The sequence below is a fragment of the Emydura macquarii genome, unplaced genomic scaffold (assembly GCF_026122565.2).
Source record: "Emydura macquarii macquarii isolate MOO-44397 ecotype Brisbane River unplaced genomic scaffold, CSIRO-AGI_Emac_v2 contig_2676, whole genome shotgun sequence".
NCBI classification, from domain to species: Eukaryota; Metazoa; Chordata; order Testudines; family Chelidae; genus Emydura; species Emydura macquarii.
This window is the reverse complement of record NW_027132813.1, coordinates 24788833-24809147: the sequence shown is the minus strand read 5'-3', so window position 1 is coordinate 24809147 and position 20315 is coordinate 24788833. Positions and strand designations below refer to the sequence as shown.

General features: G+C 35.9%; 1 protein-coding gene across 4 annotated transcripts in view; it reads right to left on the bottom strand.

Annotated features, from left to right (window-relative positions):
• The window catches only part of PPM1B (protein phosphatase, Mg2+/Mn2+ dependent 1B), a 113039-nt gene that overhangs the window by 1827 nt on the left and 90897 nt on the right, over nucleotides 1–20315 (bottom strand). For 2 of the 4 annotated variants that reach the window (XM_067565071.1, XM_067565072.1), the window contains exons 5-7: nucleotides 10758–10869; nucleotides 9397–9454; nucleotides 14–2065 (exon numbers count right to left, since the gene is read on the bottom strand). In XM_067565071.1, coding sequence (XP_067421172.1) covers nucleotides 1760–2065; nucleotides 9397–9454; nucleotides 10758–10869 — 476 coding nt within the window. In that variant the 3' untranslated portion in view covers nucleotides 14–1759. Of the gene's footprint in view, nucleotides 1–12; nucleotides 2066–9396; nucleotides 9455–10757; nucleotides 10870–20315 lie in introns of those variants that run through there. The other 2 variants (XM_067565073.1, XM_067565074.1) reach the window with 2 other exon arrangements.

Sequence of the window (20315 nt, the reverse complement as noted above, 5' to 3'; positions counted from 1 at the left end):
GAAAAGAGGAAAAATATTATTACTCTCCAATACAAAAAACTACATCCATCATTAACTGAATTGTAACAGCATAATAATGTGGAACATGAGCAAGTAAAGAATGAAAGGAATCACCCCCGTTTCTATATTAAGTTAAACACACACACGCATATAAAAAAACCCAACTTTTTCCATATACCTCCATCCCCAGAATTGCTGGAATTCATCTCTGGAAGCAGCATGATATAATTGATTGAAAGCTTAGCTATGCTTTTCTCTTACAGAATATATTAACGTAATAAAAATGCATCGCAATTAATATAAATAAAGCCCTAAACAAAATCACTCAGCATATATTCCATCAATCCATCAGCTAACCATTACTTTAAAAAAAAAAAAAATGAAAATCTGTGGAATGCGAAGGGAGATTTCTGAACTCTTGAAATATAATCGAGATTTAGAAAGAGGTTCCCACAATCTTACTCACTGAGGTAGTGAACTTTATATATGTTGGGATGATAAAAGCTATAATTTTGTGCAAGTGCTTCAACAACTACAACCAAAAATGTAACAGCAACTGTGCCAAAATATCTTTGTCACTGCTGACAATGGCATACTTTTGACAATGGCATTTTGGAAATTTAACTACAGACAGATTCATAGTAATATGGTAATACACACATTCAATTAGATCAGTGTATGTGCACCTGTGTACACACTATGAAGACGAATATCAAAAACAGATAGAATGTGACCTAATACAACAGCATGTTTACTTCAATTTTATTGCACTGTTTAATTTAAAACTATGAAATATTGCTGGAGCACAAATTAGATTCACGATACTAAAAATTACCAGAATATTTGTACAAACAGCTAGTTTAATGAACAGTATCATGATCCTTGTTGTCTGTTATTAACAGTAGCTACAAATATTTCCAAACCATGTCTAGATAATTAACATTTCAAATGAACTTCCAAAAAGCTTTTTTTGAGGTAGCATTTATCAACAAAATTACTTAAAAAAAGTCAATATGCATACAGATATTATTCCACATCGTATTCTTTATTTGGATTTAAACACATTTTTAGAGCTTCACACTAAGCACTAATTCTAAGTACATATTATCTGATATACATCAGTTCTGAACTATGGAATAATGAAGGATACAGTTTTCTAGAAAATAAGTAAGATATTCACACTGAACAAAGGATACAGTCTAAATTGAAAGGACCATACATTGAGGAAAGAAAGTGTGGCGTAACATATCCTAAAACATAAGTGAATAATTATTTTTGTAACTATGATAAGGTGAACTATATACAACTCAAACAAACATGCAATACGTAGGATACTGTGCTGTGAAATAACTATTCAGTAATGTGAACAAAAAATGTATTTGAGTAAGATGATAAATAATATATGTTCAGCAAATTCATCATTCAGAGTGCTTACAATAAAAACTTTTTTTGCTTTCACATCTGTCAGAAATTCCTATCACTGGTGTCATAGGGTTTTAAAAAAGTAAAACCTTAAAACTATCAGTAACGTAGATGACCTCCTGCTACACATAATATAAAATGTAAATACAAACTACAGTAAATAGTAACTTTTAAACTACTCAGAAAAGGATGACTTTTTATATTAAAAAGTCTGTACATATAAACTTAGGTACAAACAAACTAACTTTCTAGAACTGATGTGACAATATGCTGACATATGAATACAGTCGAACAGCTAGGTCAAGCTATCAAATCAGCTGTGTGAAACACAAAGACATTAAGCCTGTTTATCACTCATCTCATTCGTCCCTGAATCTTCATTAGAGCTCTGTATTTCAGCAAGGTGATTCTCAGAGTCTGTTTGGGTGTCTGCCTCTGGGTCACTGGGTCCAGCATGATTATCGGAAGTAGAGGCTGTAGCTGGTTCAGCAGTGCACTCTTCTCCCTGTATTTTAGCTAGCCTGTAACTAGTCAGCATCTCCTCCAGAAGGTGGCGGTAGTTGCCCCTATGATTAATTCTCATTTGCCTGAGAGCTTCCACCAATTTCCCCTGTGCTCCACTTTCCTCGGGATCGCCAGGGTCCTTTTTTAAGATTTAAGACCCCAAAATCAATAGTCAAACTACGATATTTTTGAATGATACATATATTTTAAAATACATTATATAAAAAGTCATTTCTTATTGAGGAAAAGATCTGAGCTTTATGTCCTCCTATGTAAATATAAAAACACCTTAAGTTAGCAATACGAATCCTAAAATTAAGTTATTTCGTCCATGTTTGTTGATTTTAGAATGGGCACTTAAGAAACGCCTTGTATTTAAATTATCCTTATTAAGACTTAAGAGTATTGACAAACATTTAACTCTACTTTATGTGAGGCACAAAGAACAGTGTCAAAAAGATGACCTCTCAATAAATCTGTCTTTAGCTCAAAAACTCTGTCCTTTGATGCTTGTAGCCATCTGGCAATCACTGACTTCAGTGGAAGCCAAAGAGTGAAGAACTTGGCCATTTAAATTTACACTATCCACTGAGTCAGTATTTTAAAATGTAAAATACTACTGATTCAGTAGCAATATACACCCTCTGTGAACAGCTTAACTAAAAAAATGTTAATTGCCAACAATGGATGTTGAAGTATCAAAAATCACTTGATTGATAAGCATTGCAAAACAAAAATCCCTTTACACTTGAAATCTGATTTTCTTCACATGTACAACACTGCTGGTAAAGAGACCAGCTATAGCCAATCAACATTCACAAAGCCTCCAATGGTCTAGCAATGAATATCAAGAATATCTAGCTCAGTGGTTCTCAAACAATTTACCATTGTGGGCAGCACATGCGTGTTATATGGGCTGCATCCAATGCTATCTGTACCGCCCTCAAGATGTCACATGGGCCCCAGCTGTGTGCTGATTAGGCTGCTTGCAGCCTATGGGCTGTGGTTGAGAACCACTGATCTAGCTAAAGCCAAATCCAATGACTTAAAGCACCAATCTTGAATAGTGGCCTAGGATACGGGAAGGAACCCTCCTTTCTTCTCCCCAGACCCAACCTGCAGAAGTGTAGCAGGCTACTTCAACCAGATGGGTAAAAGCAAACCAAAAAACTTCTTTACTTGTTAGTCTGTGGTGGTGATTAGTGTGACTTTGCAGGGATAAAAAGTTGCATAGGTCTGAGGTTCAAAATGGCTATTTTAAGTTCTGGCCCATTGCCAAAATGGCTCTGTTGCTTCCAGGGACCAGAAGACATTTTATTGTTCATGCCTTGTAAAGTGTCTAGATATCACTGGAAGGCTGGTGATTCTCACCAGATATTAAAGGCACATCACCCTGATTGCCATTTATGCTTTTCCTCTGCTACCTTCAATTCTGATCTGATTTTAGAAGTCTCTATTCTTGAGAGCTTTCAGAGCTGGAACCAACATTGTAAGCTATCTGATAGCTTGGAATCCTAACCTTTAACATTTATAAGAATATCTAATTCTAGGGGCTCATGAAAATATTGGCTGCCATAACCCTTCAATTCCAGTGATCAGTATTAAAATGTGGGTGTCATTTTCATTTGTTAATGAATATAAAACTATGTAAAATGTCTATTTTATAGAACATAAAATGTTAATATTTGAAACTCCTCTGAGGTTTCCTGTCCTGTGAAGTTTGAAATGCTTTGGGTGCCAGTTGACTACTGTGGATACACTTCACATCTCTCCATTCAAGGGGAACTGCAATGACCCAGGCCATGTCTAAAAATAAGGGGACTATAGCAATATAGCTACAATGCCCCAGCTATGTCAGCATAACCTAGTAGTGTATATGCAGCCTACAGTCATGAAATGGGCTTTTTCATGACTGTAAGAATACCACCTACCTGACTGATAGTAACTAGGCTGATAAAAGCATTCTTCAATCAATCTAACTGCATCTACATCAGGGATTAGGTCGGCATAGCTATTGTACTCAGATGTTGCTTTTTCACACCCCAGAACACTATAGCTACATCAACCTAGTGTAGACCAGACTCCAATTAAAATAAGAAAATATATGACTTCTGAATAATAGGCCAAAAACCAATATTTTCAACTTTTAATTGAGACATCATAGCTCCTCTCTAATGTGAAATCAGTAATTGATTAGGACATCAGCAACAGCATCCGATTCAAACAGCTTCTCAGACTTTGCCACAACGCAGATGACTACTATTATATATTTACCTAGTTGTTTAAATGTTCAAAGCACTTTACAATTACTACTAACTATAACAGTGGAGATAGTAATTTCTATTTTTTAAAGCTCGTAGCACTTATCAAAAAATCCCACGGTCTTTCCCTCCTACCTCCGGAATTTTTCTGATATGCTGTTGATTAACATTAGGTGAGATACATGCACTTAAATTCATTGCATTTCATGACTTGTCAGAATGAAGAGTTTTTGGCAGACCAATATGAATACTTCCAGGACCAATAAACACTTCTAAGCACTGTTCTTTTTCCAGTGAGCATAAAAATCTTATTTTTAAATTAGTAAAATAACTACTTTTTCTATTACATTTTAGCCTCTAATGGTTGCTTTTGGTGGTATTGTAACCCTTTTAAAATAATTTGTATAAGTTGTTTCCATTTTAATTCCTTCAGCTACAGACCAGAAAATCAAGTGCAAGTTAGCAGAACTACATTATACTATTCGTTTAGATTGCAAACTGTTTGGTTCAAGGGCCTGTTACATGTTGGGCATTGATTACTGTATAGCACCACATACATTTATTGTGCTATTAAGGGGCAGAACCTGTTCCCACCTATCTATCTATGGGGAAATGACCATACAAGGGTGCTCCACACAGGTTTCCTGCAACCAAGCATGCTCCTACAAATCAATGATGAGCCAGGGTTTCCCAACCACTCCACTCCACACCAGCAATTCCCCATGTAAAGGCGCTCAGGAGTCCAGGGACTACTGCATCTTAGAGGCTGAAATACCACCCACCAAACAACTCTGCAACATTAGAGAAAGGATTCTTTTCTCCACAGGTCTCCCCCAGTATGGTGTGAGCTTATTTAGGCTGTGCACTGTGTTAAGGATTTGCTCTTAAGTTATTTACCAGAAATATATTTGAGAAATTAAATAGTTATCACAAGAAAGTGCACTAGAACTGAGGACAAAATCCTTGTGCTTGCTAAAATTGAAATAAAAGCCTTCAGTTTTGAGAAATATAAATAAATCTGTGTTCTAAGAAAATATTGTGGTAAAAGGTGCTTCTGAAAATTCTTGATTCAAACTATAAAGATCATTTGTCATCAAATGAACACTACCTTTTTTCTTTAAGCTGTTCACACTTCAGTATATTGTTACAAGCCAGTCATCTACTCAACTGCAAAAATTCAAGTATCTTTTAGTTTGTAATTTCCTCAATTCAGGTTTTAGCTCACACCATATATTTTATTGACTGTATATTAAAAATATAATATTTGCAAATCATCTCTCTATATAATGGCTTTTTCAATGTAGTATACATTATATGGGACGTAGATAAATATATTTTGCATCATTAAATGAATGAAGATTTCTGAATGTTGCCACAAGTAAGGAGTTTCAAAAATTGTTACAGCAATATTGTGTATAGAAAAATATTAAACCGATATAAACAATTTTCTTAATCTGCATAAGAATACAGTCCATCAAAATAGGATCAGACTCTAAGCAAAGTAAAATTAGTGCATCTCCAGACTGTGCAAATTAACACTAGCTGTGGATCTGGCCCATAATATAATTTTAATATAAAGTTCTGCTTTTGCTGTAATATGACTTATACTAGGAGCATTGTATCAAGTCCCTATTTCACTTTGAAACACACTTTACAAGCCTCCACCAATTAGGTTGTTCCAGCCCTTCCCTTTGGTACCTGATTGAATGCAGGTGTGTAGGGACACTCCAGTTATGCCATAGAACAGAGAAGAACAGACATTTTAGACAGACAGAGTTTGAGAAGCTAATTTTAACTAATAATGGAATTATTCCTCCTTTGGTTTTCTTCTCTAAGCATCAAGCTCAGGAAACTGAAGGGAAGTCAGCAGTGACCTAGAATATCAGGCTCATCACAGCAGGTGAACTAGATCCAGCCTCTCAAGAAGAAAGCAAGATACTTCCATCTGCTGGGATATTATAAAGAGGTGTCAACTCAGCTGTCCAATGGCAGCACTGACTTTTCTCCTCCCTTCAAGCACTTCTGAGTCATACAAGCCAAGGACAAAGGAAATAATGCTGGTGCCAAATGAAGGAGATGTTCCTATCAGAGGACCAAACCTGATCCTTCATCTAGTGTGGCTGTGGAATCAAAGAATTAATCATAAAATTGATTAATAGAATGCCTGGTCTGAAACTGGTCATAGAAGGCCTGGCCTGAAGTTGTAGCCTGAAACTGAAATAGAAGCCCCAGGCTAAACCATTAACAGAATGCCTCAACTAAAATTAGGATAAAGATGTTAAAATCCCACAAGAGGTCTCTGAACCACACCCAAGAGGCAAGTCTCTGTTATGAGCCTTAAGCCTTATTGAAGTCTGAACAGACTTCAACTGTTTTGATAAGTACCAGTACCTGCCCCCCTTTGTCTTACTGGCCCCATAGATACTTACTCCATACAAATTAGCATTTGAACAAGTATTGTGTCACCACCATCTTCGGGTGTTAGCCAGGGTCCCTGAAAACCTGATTGTATAATCAAGTGACTCATTGGGCGTTCCTGTGAGGGCGTCTGGTGTACCCCACTGTGCATTGTGATTGTCTTTCCTGTTAAGTATAAACTGTTAATCAAATTCCACTATACGATCAACATGTAAATGAACCTAAGCAACCCCTATATAAGTCTTTTGTATCTGGTAGCCAGGTGAAGTACATTTGCCCAGCATCCAGACATGCTGCTTGACTTCCCTATAGCCACCTGGGTTTTCCCTATGGCTATAGTATTCCCCATAGCTATGGTTATGTGATTGTGTGTGTGTCACAATTAAAGCTGCACCTGATCCAACTTTAAAATGTAGCAGTGTGATTCTTTTCCACGACATGGCTGATGCATTAAACTGAAGTCCCAGGTCTAAGTGGCCTCCTGGGCTATCAGCCTTCTTCCAACACTCAAAGGTCACTGGGATATAGGGATTTTATTAAATTCTAGCAGAAAAGAAAACTAAACTTACATACATCAAAAAGGTGCATTGTACTGTATCATCCACACTTTTTGCGTAATAGAGTATTCAATCTCAACATAACGTTTAATATTAAGCCTGCCCTCTCTATTTTTATTATGCCCATCAGAGTTGCATTTGTGTAAGGGTTACACAATTAGTTTAATAAAATACAAATAGATAATATTTAAACACTAATGAAATAGGCCCAAGACATTTCCTGAGATGCATGAGTAACTAAAAGAATGCTGAACATTTTGTTTACGCTGGCTTTTGCCTTTGTGGAACTACACAAATTATAACTAAATTTGTCCCTTTGCGTTTTCCTTTTGGAAGTCTCTCTCAGTCACAAATGTGCTGCAGCAACCCCAGGCATTTTTGGACAATTATCGGACAGAGGAACCAGATTTCTTTTCCTTGCAAATGTTCTGAACTGGGTAAGTACTTAATTCTAAACATTTCCATTTTCTGGAAGTGGGTAAAAAGAGAGAAAATGTAGTGTTCTAACTGTTAAGAATCCTGGTGGGTTGGGTGGATGTACAGAGTTACTTGCAGGACTGAGGAAACAGCAGATGTCTGAAGTTATGAAGACAGCTGCGACATTGGAAGCATGTTGGTTTATTTTAGGAGAAACTGTGGCACAGTTTGAAGGGGTTAAGAATGTGCAAATTAACTCTAACCTTTATGATTCTAGACAAAAAAATCAATATAAACTGTACATTTTAATTTTTACAAAGTTGTGATAGTGAAAACATTAGTTCTGTATTTGTATTGTGATAGTACACAAAGGCCCAAATCAGAATCAAAGTCCCCAAACTGTGCTAGGGGGTGTACAAACACATAGGAAGACAGTTCACACCCTGAAGAGCCTGGAATCTAAGGCCACAGCTACACTAGAAATTTTTACAGTAGCATTATTGCTGGCAAACAGCTGCCTACACTGCAATTGCGCGTGCACTGTTAAGACAACATAAATCAAGTTAACCAACAAAAGGAAAATAGATGGAGGGAGGAAAGAAAGACAGACAATAATAATAAGATCATATAGTTATGGAGGCCAGTTATATGTACAATTAGATTCAGAATAATTCCAAAGTATTTTAAAATAAACAAAAATAAAATCTGATATCCATAACCACCCCCTCACCAGAGCCTTTTTTTGCTGACTGAATTTTTTTTTTTTTTAAAAGACATCTCAGCAGGCATGGTTCCTGTTGGATTTAGAGAATAGTGGCTTTACAAATTAGTTCAGGGAGGGAACCCCAGGGGTAAGAGGCAACATTTTGCTAAGTAATAAGAAACTATTAGCCTTTTATAAATTACTATCTAAAGACATCTAAAAAAATTGTTAGTCTCCTTAGACATGAAGTGTCTATACCAATCTGTCACTATGGAGCTGACTAACGTGGAACGACTATTACTATTACTCTGTAAAACAGGTGTCAAAGCATAAATTGTAAATTTCACATTTATTTCTTAATCAATCCTGTAACATGTAGTAATTTAAACAGTTACAGCAACTTACTACATTTCACAGGTTTATATTTTTTTTCTAATTGAATATTTAAAGATTTAAAAGCTCAACTGTTCAGGAAGTGGAAAAGACAGGTGTAAACAATTCATTTAAAAAATTAAATAAGGAATGAACAAAGAACTTGTTTCTTTCAGTCAAGTGTAAATTATATTGGTTCTAGGACATTTCACAAAAGATCTAAAAGGTGAAATACACTAACCTTCACTGGAATCATTTGTGCAACATGTTAAAAAAGCATAGCCAATATCACTACCATGACCCTTTTCATTAGTGCACACCACAGAAGTTTTCTACATGAATGTGATTCTTACAGACACAGGATTTGACACCAGATTTTCAAGTACAGGATACCTAACAAAGTTACAATCTCATTACTTACTTCAAAGCTACAGTAAACTTAAACAACCAACAGCTCCTAAAGAGTGTCCCCATTTGTGGTTCCATTGAATGAAAAGCAGAAGCAGACATTTATATTAAAAATTCATTTTTCAGAATTGGGTCTCTCACAAACTCACTGTCCCTTTAACAATAAGTTAAAGATCTGAAACAGTGACGTACAATTTAAATATTTGATATATATTTAAAAACATATATACTTAAATACAGGTTACAAAACAAAATTTAAGTATACCCCACCAACATTGAAGTATTCTGGTTTCCTCATTATTAATGAAGGTTAGGACCCCAAAGTAAAACTTACCCCATCATTTTCTCTGTGTGGATTCAGCCTGTTATACACAGCTTCTATAATATTACGCCTAAAAATGGGGAGGGGGGGGTGGAGGGTGGAAAAAAAGATTTTAATATAGCAGAGAAATGTTTTATAAATTTGGACACCCTAGCACACAAATGAAGACTCGTATTTCTTGTCTAAATTTCTCTTTGTCTACCCTGCATATGGAGTTCAATATCAGCATTATTAGAAGTTTTCAATATGATCCTTGGGGATTTAAACAAAAAACTCCCATTCACAGTAACAAAGGCTATTTCAAGGCTTACGTTTGCATGCGACTCATTTTCCCCTCTTCTGATTTTTTGCTTCTCAGCTCTTCCCTCCTCTCAAATGCTTGAACATTTCAGAAATTCCCACCATGTACATACAGAATGTCCCAAATCTAATTGTAGCAGTTCTGGGTTAAATCCCTATTTTCAGTTTAGCCCCATTCTAAAAATTCCTATGGTGAGCTGCAATTCATACCATAAACAAACTGTGAAATGTGTAAATATATATTTTTAATTGGTATTTTTGAGACTTAGACTGGGAAATGATGCTATGTATGGGAATCCCAATGTAGAAGATTTTAAACAGGTCTGTATCTCAGCTTAATAATGGCTTAAACAATCAGCACAACAACAGTTCACTAAAATTCTCTCAGGGATTGTGGGCTCATACTGCCACTGACACAAAATGAAATCATTAGCAAAAAAACTGGTGTCCCATCTTTAAGCTTAACTCAATTTTTTTTTTAAATGTCATTTGAGAGAACATTTCAGTTTTAATACTGAGAAAGGCTTCCTATCTTTCAAACTTTCAGGCTGATAGGTTAAGCAAAATGTGTGCAGTTTTTCTTTGAAGAAGCAAGCTAGTCTGGCACTGACCCAAATACACGTTAGGCCCTGAAGTCAAAAATGCAGAGTAACATGAAAATTGCCCAATTTTCTGTTTTATCATTGTTCCAGTTACACTTTCTATAGTTAGTGAATATAAAGAGGTAAAAAACCAAATGTGCTATATTTTATGCATTTAAACATAGTTTATGGGATGGAAAACCAATATGTTATGTATCAAAGTACAATCTTTTTCTCCACTGGGGCTGGTGTAGGGGTGGTGTCAGTGGCAGACTAGAATATATTGTATGTATTTTCTGTAGCGAAGACAGTAAAGTAGTTTAGTATCTGAAAAACTGAATTATGTTAAACTTTTTAGTAACTTACATTTATATATCTTCTCTACTAAAGACAGCCAAGTCTTCAGTTATTGAAGAAAGAAACATGCTATACTTGTATTTATATTAAAAATTATAATTAGTAGAGGCCATAAATAGTTCCAGCACTACTTACTTGCCCGCTAGATCACCTCCAGGTGGTAAATTTGGGATATTCTCTGCAGATAAAATGCGCATTACATGAGCAAGATCAGGCATTCCTTCATCACCCGACTTCTCCATAATTTCTGGTTTAAATAAAAAAAAAAGTCCTAATTATTAGTTAAAAATGACTCATCTACAAATAAAATAAAATCCAACATACTATTACTTTATCATGGGAAAAGATATTTAAATTTCAAAATAAAAAAAGTCTTACTTTCCCATTGTATGTAAACAATGTTATTTGTATGATGGTAGTCAATCAGGAGGACTGAGGCCTGTTGCAGTAGGTATTCTGTAAACTGAACCTACTTCCAAAAGTAACCAGATACACGTTTCTAAAATGTTTGGCAATTTGAAAATTTTGAATTGCTTTGTAGGCATGCTGTCTTACGTGAATTCTTTTAAGAAAATATGGAAATATTGGATGAACCAAAAATGTTCTAAGGATTGGTCATATGCAAAGTCAGAGCTGCTACAAGACAAGCTCATACCACTTCCATCTATTTTTAGGTATATGCAAATTACCATAAATAAAACATAGGGAGCATAAAAGCTCCTTGTGGATGGTATAAAGGGGTTTTGTTTTTCCTTTTTTCGCATCTGCCCAGGGCTGAGACTTGCTGCAATAAATGAGTTAAAGGTACCTACATGTAAACAAACAGGTCATGGTGATTTTTAGGGTGGATCCAGAAGCTTTGTTATCTCTTAAGAGACAGCTGTGTATGTATCAAACAGGTCTTTGTGAAAGATAATGCTTTTAGTAAAATTAGGCTTTTAAAAGCTTTGCTATTGAGGACAACTCGTATATCAAAGCAAATTGGGATAATAGTCCTTCTAAACCTTACACAAGGCATGAGGTCCAGTTGGTGGATCACTTGCACTATGCGCATAACTACCAGAAATTCATAATTATTTTCCAGTGTTCTGGTATAACAAAGAACAGCTTTTCTTCAGATTTCTTTAGTTTGAAGGAGTTCCTTTTGGAGATATGCCTGCATCATCTATCTCCTTAGCAGTATTCAAGTGGACTGGGCCTTGTCTTATCTTCATATGACTTGGGCTTTTTGTAGAAGAGGAAAGAATACAAGAATGCAATTTTACCTTCTTCTAACAACAAGAATTCAGAGATTTCTTCGATTAATGTTTCTGGACTTTCTTGAAACCACTGAAGAAGAGCACAAGAATCCCAAAGAAGACCAGATAGCTGAGTGAGGCCTCCACAAAGAGGATACGGAGGCTGGTGGTGAGATACAAGTGAAGGGAAAAAAACCCCAAACAGCTCATGCATCTTCTGCTTTCAGTTGACCTTGGAGAACAGTCTTGTCCCACCAAAGACATGACATTGCTGCACCTGACAGGCTTAAAATTTGCTCTAACAGAAAGGAACCTGGTGCGGTCTGGGATAGAGTTTGGAGCCCTACTGAGCACTGCTATTTCAAGGAATGGAAGATCAGTGCAGCTGGAAAGAATACTAGTGGAAGCAGACTAAGCTATATTGGGGAGACTCTAATCAAGAAGATGTGGCCACTGTATCTAGAGACTTGGCAGGTTGCCACACCCTACTCAAACCACTCTTTAGCTGGGAAATGCCTATAGCAGGCCAACAGACAATACACAATTGCTGCTGCAGCTCCTGAAGTACATTAATTCACCAACTGTGAAATGAAGAAACTGCTAACCACAGAAACTGGGTCCCACAGGTGTGGAATGAGTGAAGGCAGCAGAAAAAGGAGGAACCGAAGAAAAATATTCCAAATGGTTAAATGAAGAAAAACTATTCAAGGTACTACCTTGCTGCTGGAGACAGCAAAGCTGGCATTTAGATCCCAGCCCTCAGTTTAAAAAGGCCAAAGCTAATGCCTAGAAAAGAAAAATCTGCATGATAGGTTTAGCCAGAAGTGGTGGTGGACTGACAGAGGGATACTTCAAGAGAACAGAAGAGACAGTATGAAATAACGAATATATATAAAAATAAATACTCCAATAATAAAAATGGTTATATAGCAGGCAAGAAAAAAATATACCAAGCTACTGTTGTCAAAGAGATTTGGAAAATCCTACAAACAAAAATCATAGTAATGATTACACAAGTATAATGAGATGGCAAAATTTTGCTGTTGGTCCCACTTTTAGTAGGTGCTAAAATACTTCTGGAAAATGGTCCTTGATTCCTGTGTGCCCACTGTGGCTCTTGTCTCTCATTAATACTAAAGGAGATAGCAGTAGCTCACTGCACTGAGGAATTTTAGAAATACAGATATACTAAAATTCTATTTGTGGAATGATGTCTAATTAAATTTGTTTTGTATATATAAAATGTTGGCAAGGGGTGAGAGCAGAACTTGTTGGGCAGGGAGTCTGGGGTTGGAATTAGAAGCCTAAGAAGTGAGATGGGAACAAGGAGCCAGAGATGGGGAAGAGACTGGACTGATCCAACTATAGGTTAGGTCATGCTTTGAGGAATGGGCAGAAGAGTCTGTGCACTTTCGAGAACACTTCCCTCCAGAGTGGGAATGGAACCCAACATTCTGTAGTTTCACCATTCCTTTGCTATCAGCAAACATCTCTGAAATCCATTGCCAAAGTGTCCCATCCCCTATAATACTGGTCCACAGAGGAGGACAACCTACTATTGCTATCAGTTACTCCATTAGCTTAAGTGGCAAATGTCTGTGCAGTGGACCTAAAGATTCTAACCCTGCTGTTGACCCATGTTGGTGTCAGTATGTTGTCACATGATAGAATTTGTTTTTCAGTTTGCTTTTAAAATATGAAGGAAATTACACTCACATGAAAAGAATATGTGAAAACAACATTTTTAGTTTGCAAACTCAAGCAGTCAAAAGTTAGGAAATACCAGAATTAAGGCTGCCTGTGCCACCTTAACTTGGCCCTCTTCTATGTATGCATTATGATAAAGTTTAATTAAATGAGCACATATCTTTTCCACAGAACTGCTGTTTCATTGCTTTTTAACAGGTTTTTGTGTGGTAGAGTATACATATGCTCTACCACCACATCATTGAAGCAAGGCATTTCTGCGACAGGTTAGAGACTTGATGTTTCTTGTCCATTTTCACGTCATGCCCAGTTCCAGATGGATTTGTAATGTACAGATATACTTGATTGAGAAAACCTGAAGTATTTAACATTTCTAGATACATGTACATTAAAAAGGAACCAACAGTAAAGAACTGAAAACAAACAATGTAGATGTAAAATGAATGCATTATTAAATATATTTGAGGGGGGAAAAATACATTTCACTCCTCAAGAAGAAACTAAAAAAGTTATAGTTCTGATTATCTGCCAACATTTTCTGTAACAGCCGTTCTACTGTCTAATATACTTTGCTCAGTCTGGTAGGGTTTGAACTGGGCCAAAAGAAAAGCTGTTTTTTCTGATTAGTGGGAGTTAACACACCTTACTGATCAGGTTCCTGGTGAAATTAACTACCTACTGCTTCGCTCCCTGCTGCTGACCTGAATAATTTAATCCATAATATTTACTAAGTGAAACATTCCTTTTCAACAAAGTCAGCTCAGTACTGGAAAATCTGAGAACAAAGAATTTAAAAGTAAAACAAAACATGGGTGTTTCTTTTGTCACTTGTTAGCCTGTAATACACAAGCATGTTGTGGATAACTAAGTTCACTGTACAGAAAGTGGCTCAAAGAATAGTTTTGAACTAGGAGTAATTCATTATCAATAATCACATTGTGTGAACTTATAAGGATAATTTTATAGTACCACTTTAGTCTTAAAAAGAGACTGTGTAAAAATGGCATCTTACTTGTAAGGGTTTGTGTGTGTATTAGAGTAAGATCTCCTTAACTGCAATAACCACCTTTGTATTCCTGCAGACACAGCCTAGCTAAGGCAGAGTAAATTGGAATCTATTCTGTCGCATGCATCACCATATTTACTTACTAGAATACAAACATTTAAACCTATGTAACCCAAGAAAGGCAATGATGTGAAATACTACTTTAAAAAAAAAATTTTCTTCCCCACACACAGCTTAAATTTGGGCCAAAAACATGAGTGTATATACAATCAATTAAGAGTTATATAAAATATTTGGTTTGATTTAAAATAATCAAGACCCCTATAAAAGGCTCTGGATACCCTAATACATAATTAGTACTACAACGAATCCTCACCAGCAGTAAAACAAACATTAAAAAGAGAACTCTGCCAGTCAGCCAGCTTATTTCCAACCCATTGTCATTCCAGGAAGTATCCCCTCGCTCGCTTCAAAAATCTTATCAAATATATCTTTTGCTGTGCCAAAAAATTCTCAAAATTCAGGACATTTTAACCAAGAGGAGAAGTACGCTCCTAATTCTTGTAGCTCTCAGAGAGAATGCCCTGCCAAAATCTTTTATAACTAGTGGGGGAAGAGGGATCTAGCTCAAACGCCTCTGATGACCGTAGCTGTAGCAATACGGCACAGAGGATGAGAAGGTAAGTGAGACAGGAAAGACCCAAACCATTCCTGAATAAATCCAATGGCTGAAGCCTTTGCTGCATATATCACAAGCAGAAAAAGGCATTCCATATCATGAAAAGTATGAATAAATGACTACAAAATAGGGTGGATTGATTTAAATCAAGGCGATTTAAATCACCAAGAGAAAATCATTGATTTAAATCAAGTTTCCCACTGATACTTCTTCACATATTTCTTAAACAATGGTGCAAATCTGATCACTAAAGCATGTTAATTGACAACTCAATTCAGCATTTTACAACATCTAGGAAGGTATACTTTATGTAATTTTTCAAAACTTGATTTTTATTAATTTAGGAAATAGTACATAATATTCATTACGTGTCAAGATACAGATGCAGCAGCAGTACATTAGGAATGGTCAGAACTAAATCTCACAAACACAATAGCACTTATATTTTATTAAACTAAATCTTAACTGTTACATAAATGTTTCATATTTGCAATTGCAGCAGTCTCTTGAGTTGCTGGCTGACAGCTGTCCTTAATAAAATTTGAAAACTAAAAAAAATTTGAAAACTAAAAAAAACTAAATGTGCACTGTCCTTAAAATTTCTACAACTAGCTCTCATCTTCCCTACTCCACTGTCACTTTTATTCAGAGACTGAAACAGAAATACGAGTTTTCCTGCTTTTTCAACTCCCCATTGATTTCTTAGCTTTGAGTGAATACCAAATGATGGAAATATTCTCTGTGCCTTCAGAGGAAGCTACTGCTGTGAAAAGTTGGCTTAGCAACTGAAGGAACTCCCTTTCAAGGTGCCTGGCTAATGATTTCCACCAATTCAGGGGAGTGACTTTGTTCAAAACATCATCAGTAAACATGTATTGTTTAAATGGTTCCGCTCCAGTCCTGAAATTTATTATGACTGGCATAACTGAGGAGTGATTTTGAGATGCCCATGTCATGGCAGCAACATCTTCTTCAGAAATAGGCATCTACCTTTATAACTGGGGTCGAGAATGTTCACAAGAAAATGAAGTGGAGTTAGTGCTTGATCCATTCGCTTCTTTATTGCCCACAGTTTAACTTTCTGGTGAGGTATTTCTTTCTTCAATGGCTCTTGAAGTGCCTTCCAAATTTCGACAGCATCAGCAATGCCGCAACAATTTCTTTCAAGATTGTTTAAGGCTATGGATATAGGCTTCAGTATACTGAGCATATCCTCTACATTCCTCTTTAATCCAATGTTAGATTCTTTGGATGAGATACTTCCATCTATTTTATCATGGTTTTCTTCACAGAGTTTTATGAGAATAGGCCAATTCTTAATAAACTGTTCAAAACAATCAACCACAGAATTCCATCAAACATCTTGAGGGAGAATTAATTTGGATCCTCCTGTTCTCTTCAGTGAGGCAAAATGGTTATGGAAGTATTTTACGACTTCAGCAACATTTTCTTTTATTCCTGGAGAAGACGTACTTAAGTCTTTGGCTAAAAGATGCATTAAATGGGCACTGCAGACATATGTTGCTAAAGAGCATCCTTCCATGTCTTCTAAGTATCTTCTCATCTTTCCCACATTTGCAGCATTGTCTGCAACAAAACTGTGCAAGTGACAGTTGAATTTTGTTCACAATTTATTACAGCTTTCACTGTCACTTTTAAATATTCTGTTGTGTGGGCATTTCCCGATGTATCTATTGTTTCTGAAAGATATGCAACCCCATCTTCCATTGTCACACAGGCACATATTACTGCATCATTATGTACACTGCTCCACCCATCAAGGCTTAAACTGGCAAATTTCCCCTCAGTATTTCTTGCACAGTGTTCAAGTTCCTTCTCATATACTGTATCTAGCAACCTTCCACCAACATCTGCTCTACCAGGTGGAGTGTAGCCTGGTCATAAGGACTCAACCATGTCAATGAAGTGTTTATTGTTAATGCAAAAAGGAGAATTTGTGGCATAAATTAACCGAGCAATCTTTTCATCGATGGTGTATTGTTGGTATTTGCTGGTCCTTACTACAAACCCATCCATGGTGGCGATTTTACTGAATGATTGAAATCTTTTGCTTGCTACTGATACTTTGTCTGAAATACATTTAGTTGCAGCACTGCTGCTAAAAGTACCAACGGATGACTCTGAAGTTGTTGCAGATAGACAGTCACAGTCTTACACTTAAATGAAATCCTGAAACAAAATTCAAAAATGATTTTGAATAGTCGTTCTTCTCAATTCTTCTCATTCTATTATTCAGTTAATCATTTACATTTTTCTGGCAAGGATGCAGATCCGATTCCAAATTACCAAAAAAGCTAAGACTGACTGAACTTAGAGTGCACTTAATTTTGGAATAAGCCCCATAGAACGCACTGGCACTTCTGTTTTTTGAGAAAAAAAGTATAGGATGGGGTTCCCTTGGGAAAGCTGAGTTATGCTGAAGTAAAATAGGGAATCACCCTTACAGTCTATGGCCATAATGTTCCAAAATAAAGTGCATGTATTATGTAATATAAAGTAAGAAAATGACACCCAATGGCAACTGGCAACTCTAGATTTTACACTGCAGCTTTCTATACCGTATACTTGGGTGATAGATTCTAAACCTAGTTAACTAATTAAACAAGCCATAAGGATTAGCTAAGCTAAACTTTTTTTTCTAGCAACAGCCAACATAGCAAACAGCTTGGGAATTTACTTGTTAAATCACACTTATACTAAAAGCCATAGAGAGAGTCTTGAAGAATGATGCATTGCAAAGTGAATTATTTAAGTTACTAACCAGCTGATCCACATTTTTTTTCAGACATATCCACATCTTCATCTGCATCATTTTCTCCCAATAAGCAGTTTTCATTATGATGTTTCATTCTGGCAACTGCATCTCCTTCTTGCATTGCTTATACTTGACACATTTTCCTTTTTTACCCAGGGAAGGAATTTCTTCAAAATATTCCCAGATAGGGTTTCTTTTATGCAGAGAAGCCATGACAGTTTTTCTGTGGCAAAAGGGTGGGGGAATGTAGGAAGCGGTGTATACACACTGAATGTCTTCCCTTTTTCTTTCCAGTCCACTCCACTGTTCCTTTCTACTCTAACTCCATCCTTTGTCTCTCTGTCTTTAAGACAGTGTCTTAACTAACTCCTCTGCCTTGCTTGGCCGAGCTCCACCACCACCACGTAAGCACAGAACAATAATCCTATCCAGCCTGTATCTTTCTTTGCACATGTGACTTTAGTCTGCTGAGAAACAGAAGCAAACAAACTGAAAGCCCAGAACTTTCAAGAAACAAGAGCTGGTAGTTAATGGCTCTAGTCTGTCCAGCCTAATTCATTTTTATGAGACTGTAAAAGTAAGTTTAGCATATTTGTGATGATATTTAATTAACATTTTTTTTAAACGAGAAAGAAATTTAGTATTTTATGGATATAAAAATATAAAAAAATCTGATTTAAATTAAAAAATGTTTTTAATATTTAAAAAAAATCATTGATTTTATCCACCCTGCTACAAAACAAACCACACTAATCAAGCCAAGATTCAACAACCAGAATACGATGTGAACTAAAAAAAACCAGATACTAAAGTTATTTAGAGCAACTATTCATGTTTAAGAGGAACACACCCTTTCTTTAATTAAAATAATTATCTTCCTCAGACCCCAATGCGCTGCTCCAAATAACTAACAATGTATTAAATAAAGCTGAGTCATGTCCCTGTTTTCCTCCCTCTATGGCCCCATCTGGAGCTTTTCTTAAAAACCCTTGGCAAGTACACTAAACGATTTCTAAAAAAGTCAATGATATTAGAAAATGTGACTAGTTACTCCCCCCAAAAAATAATTTGTCATATGCACATCACTTGTTTGCTAAGGTTGCTTAGTTTGTTTTGTAAATGAACCACCTGCAGAGCTTCAATACAAATAGAGAGACTAAAATATTTGAGATGGTTAACCAAGTTCACTGTTGGATAAATAAATTATTGACCTTGAACCATCAGGTGCAACCTTGAAAATACATTTCAGAACTACTCATGGCTTGTGACTTTCGAATATGGTAGAACACACTAGATGTTATGATACAAAAGTATATTGCAGTATATTGCCCCCTTTAATAACAAGCTCAGACCCAGCTGAGTGTTTAATTGATTTCTAAACAGTGCACCGAACACTTGAGAAAAGCATATGAAATAGCCAAATCAAACTAAGCACACAGGGTCACTGAACTTTACCAATAAGCCCTAGAACAGCTTGATTTTTACAGACCATTACATACCACACAATTTAATCATGTGTGTACATCTAATAAGAACCTTACTCTTCACTACTTTGGGGATTTATATTAAAAAACTAACTGTGGTTTAAGACATGAGATTATCTCCACATCGCCACATGAAGCACACTAATTCAGCAACACAAAAGCAATATCTTATTTATCAGACTGAGCTGGAATATCCCATGAAATGTTACAGAATTTCTCTGTAATGGTTCAAGGGGAGAATTTGTTTCTATGAGCAGTATTTTTATTGGGAATGGCAATTGTTTATTTAAGTGCTTTGCTTCAGGAAATATATTTCTCAGTCAAAAGATCTAGTATTTTTCTACACTCAAATCAGGACAATATTTATTTAAAGCACTTTTATTGAAAGGTGCCAGTATCTCAAGTACAAAGAGAAAGTAATAAAAAATTTTATCACCTGTCAGCTGTCACAGTTTAATACCCCATAGAAGAGCTCTTTTTAAAAAAACATTTGGAATGTTAACATGGATACTTCATAAGTAAAAAAAATGCTATATCAATCTTCTTAGACATAATTAACTTTGCACCACTTCTGCAATGTAATAGACTTTATGAAAGCACAATGAGCAGATATTAAAAAGGGTTATGATAAGAATTATACAATCTTCCTATAAGCAAACAATGTTGGTTTGTTTTTTGTTTTTGTTTTGTAATCTAGTATCTTATTTGACATTTTAACAGTTCTGATAACTATTACATTTATTTAAACAGAATTATCCCTTAACTTGAAATTAAACAGTACAAAACCATATTCCTTTTACTTT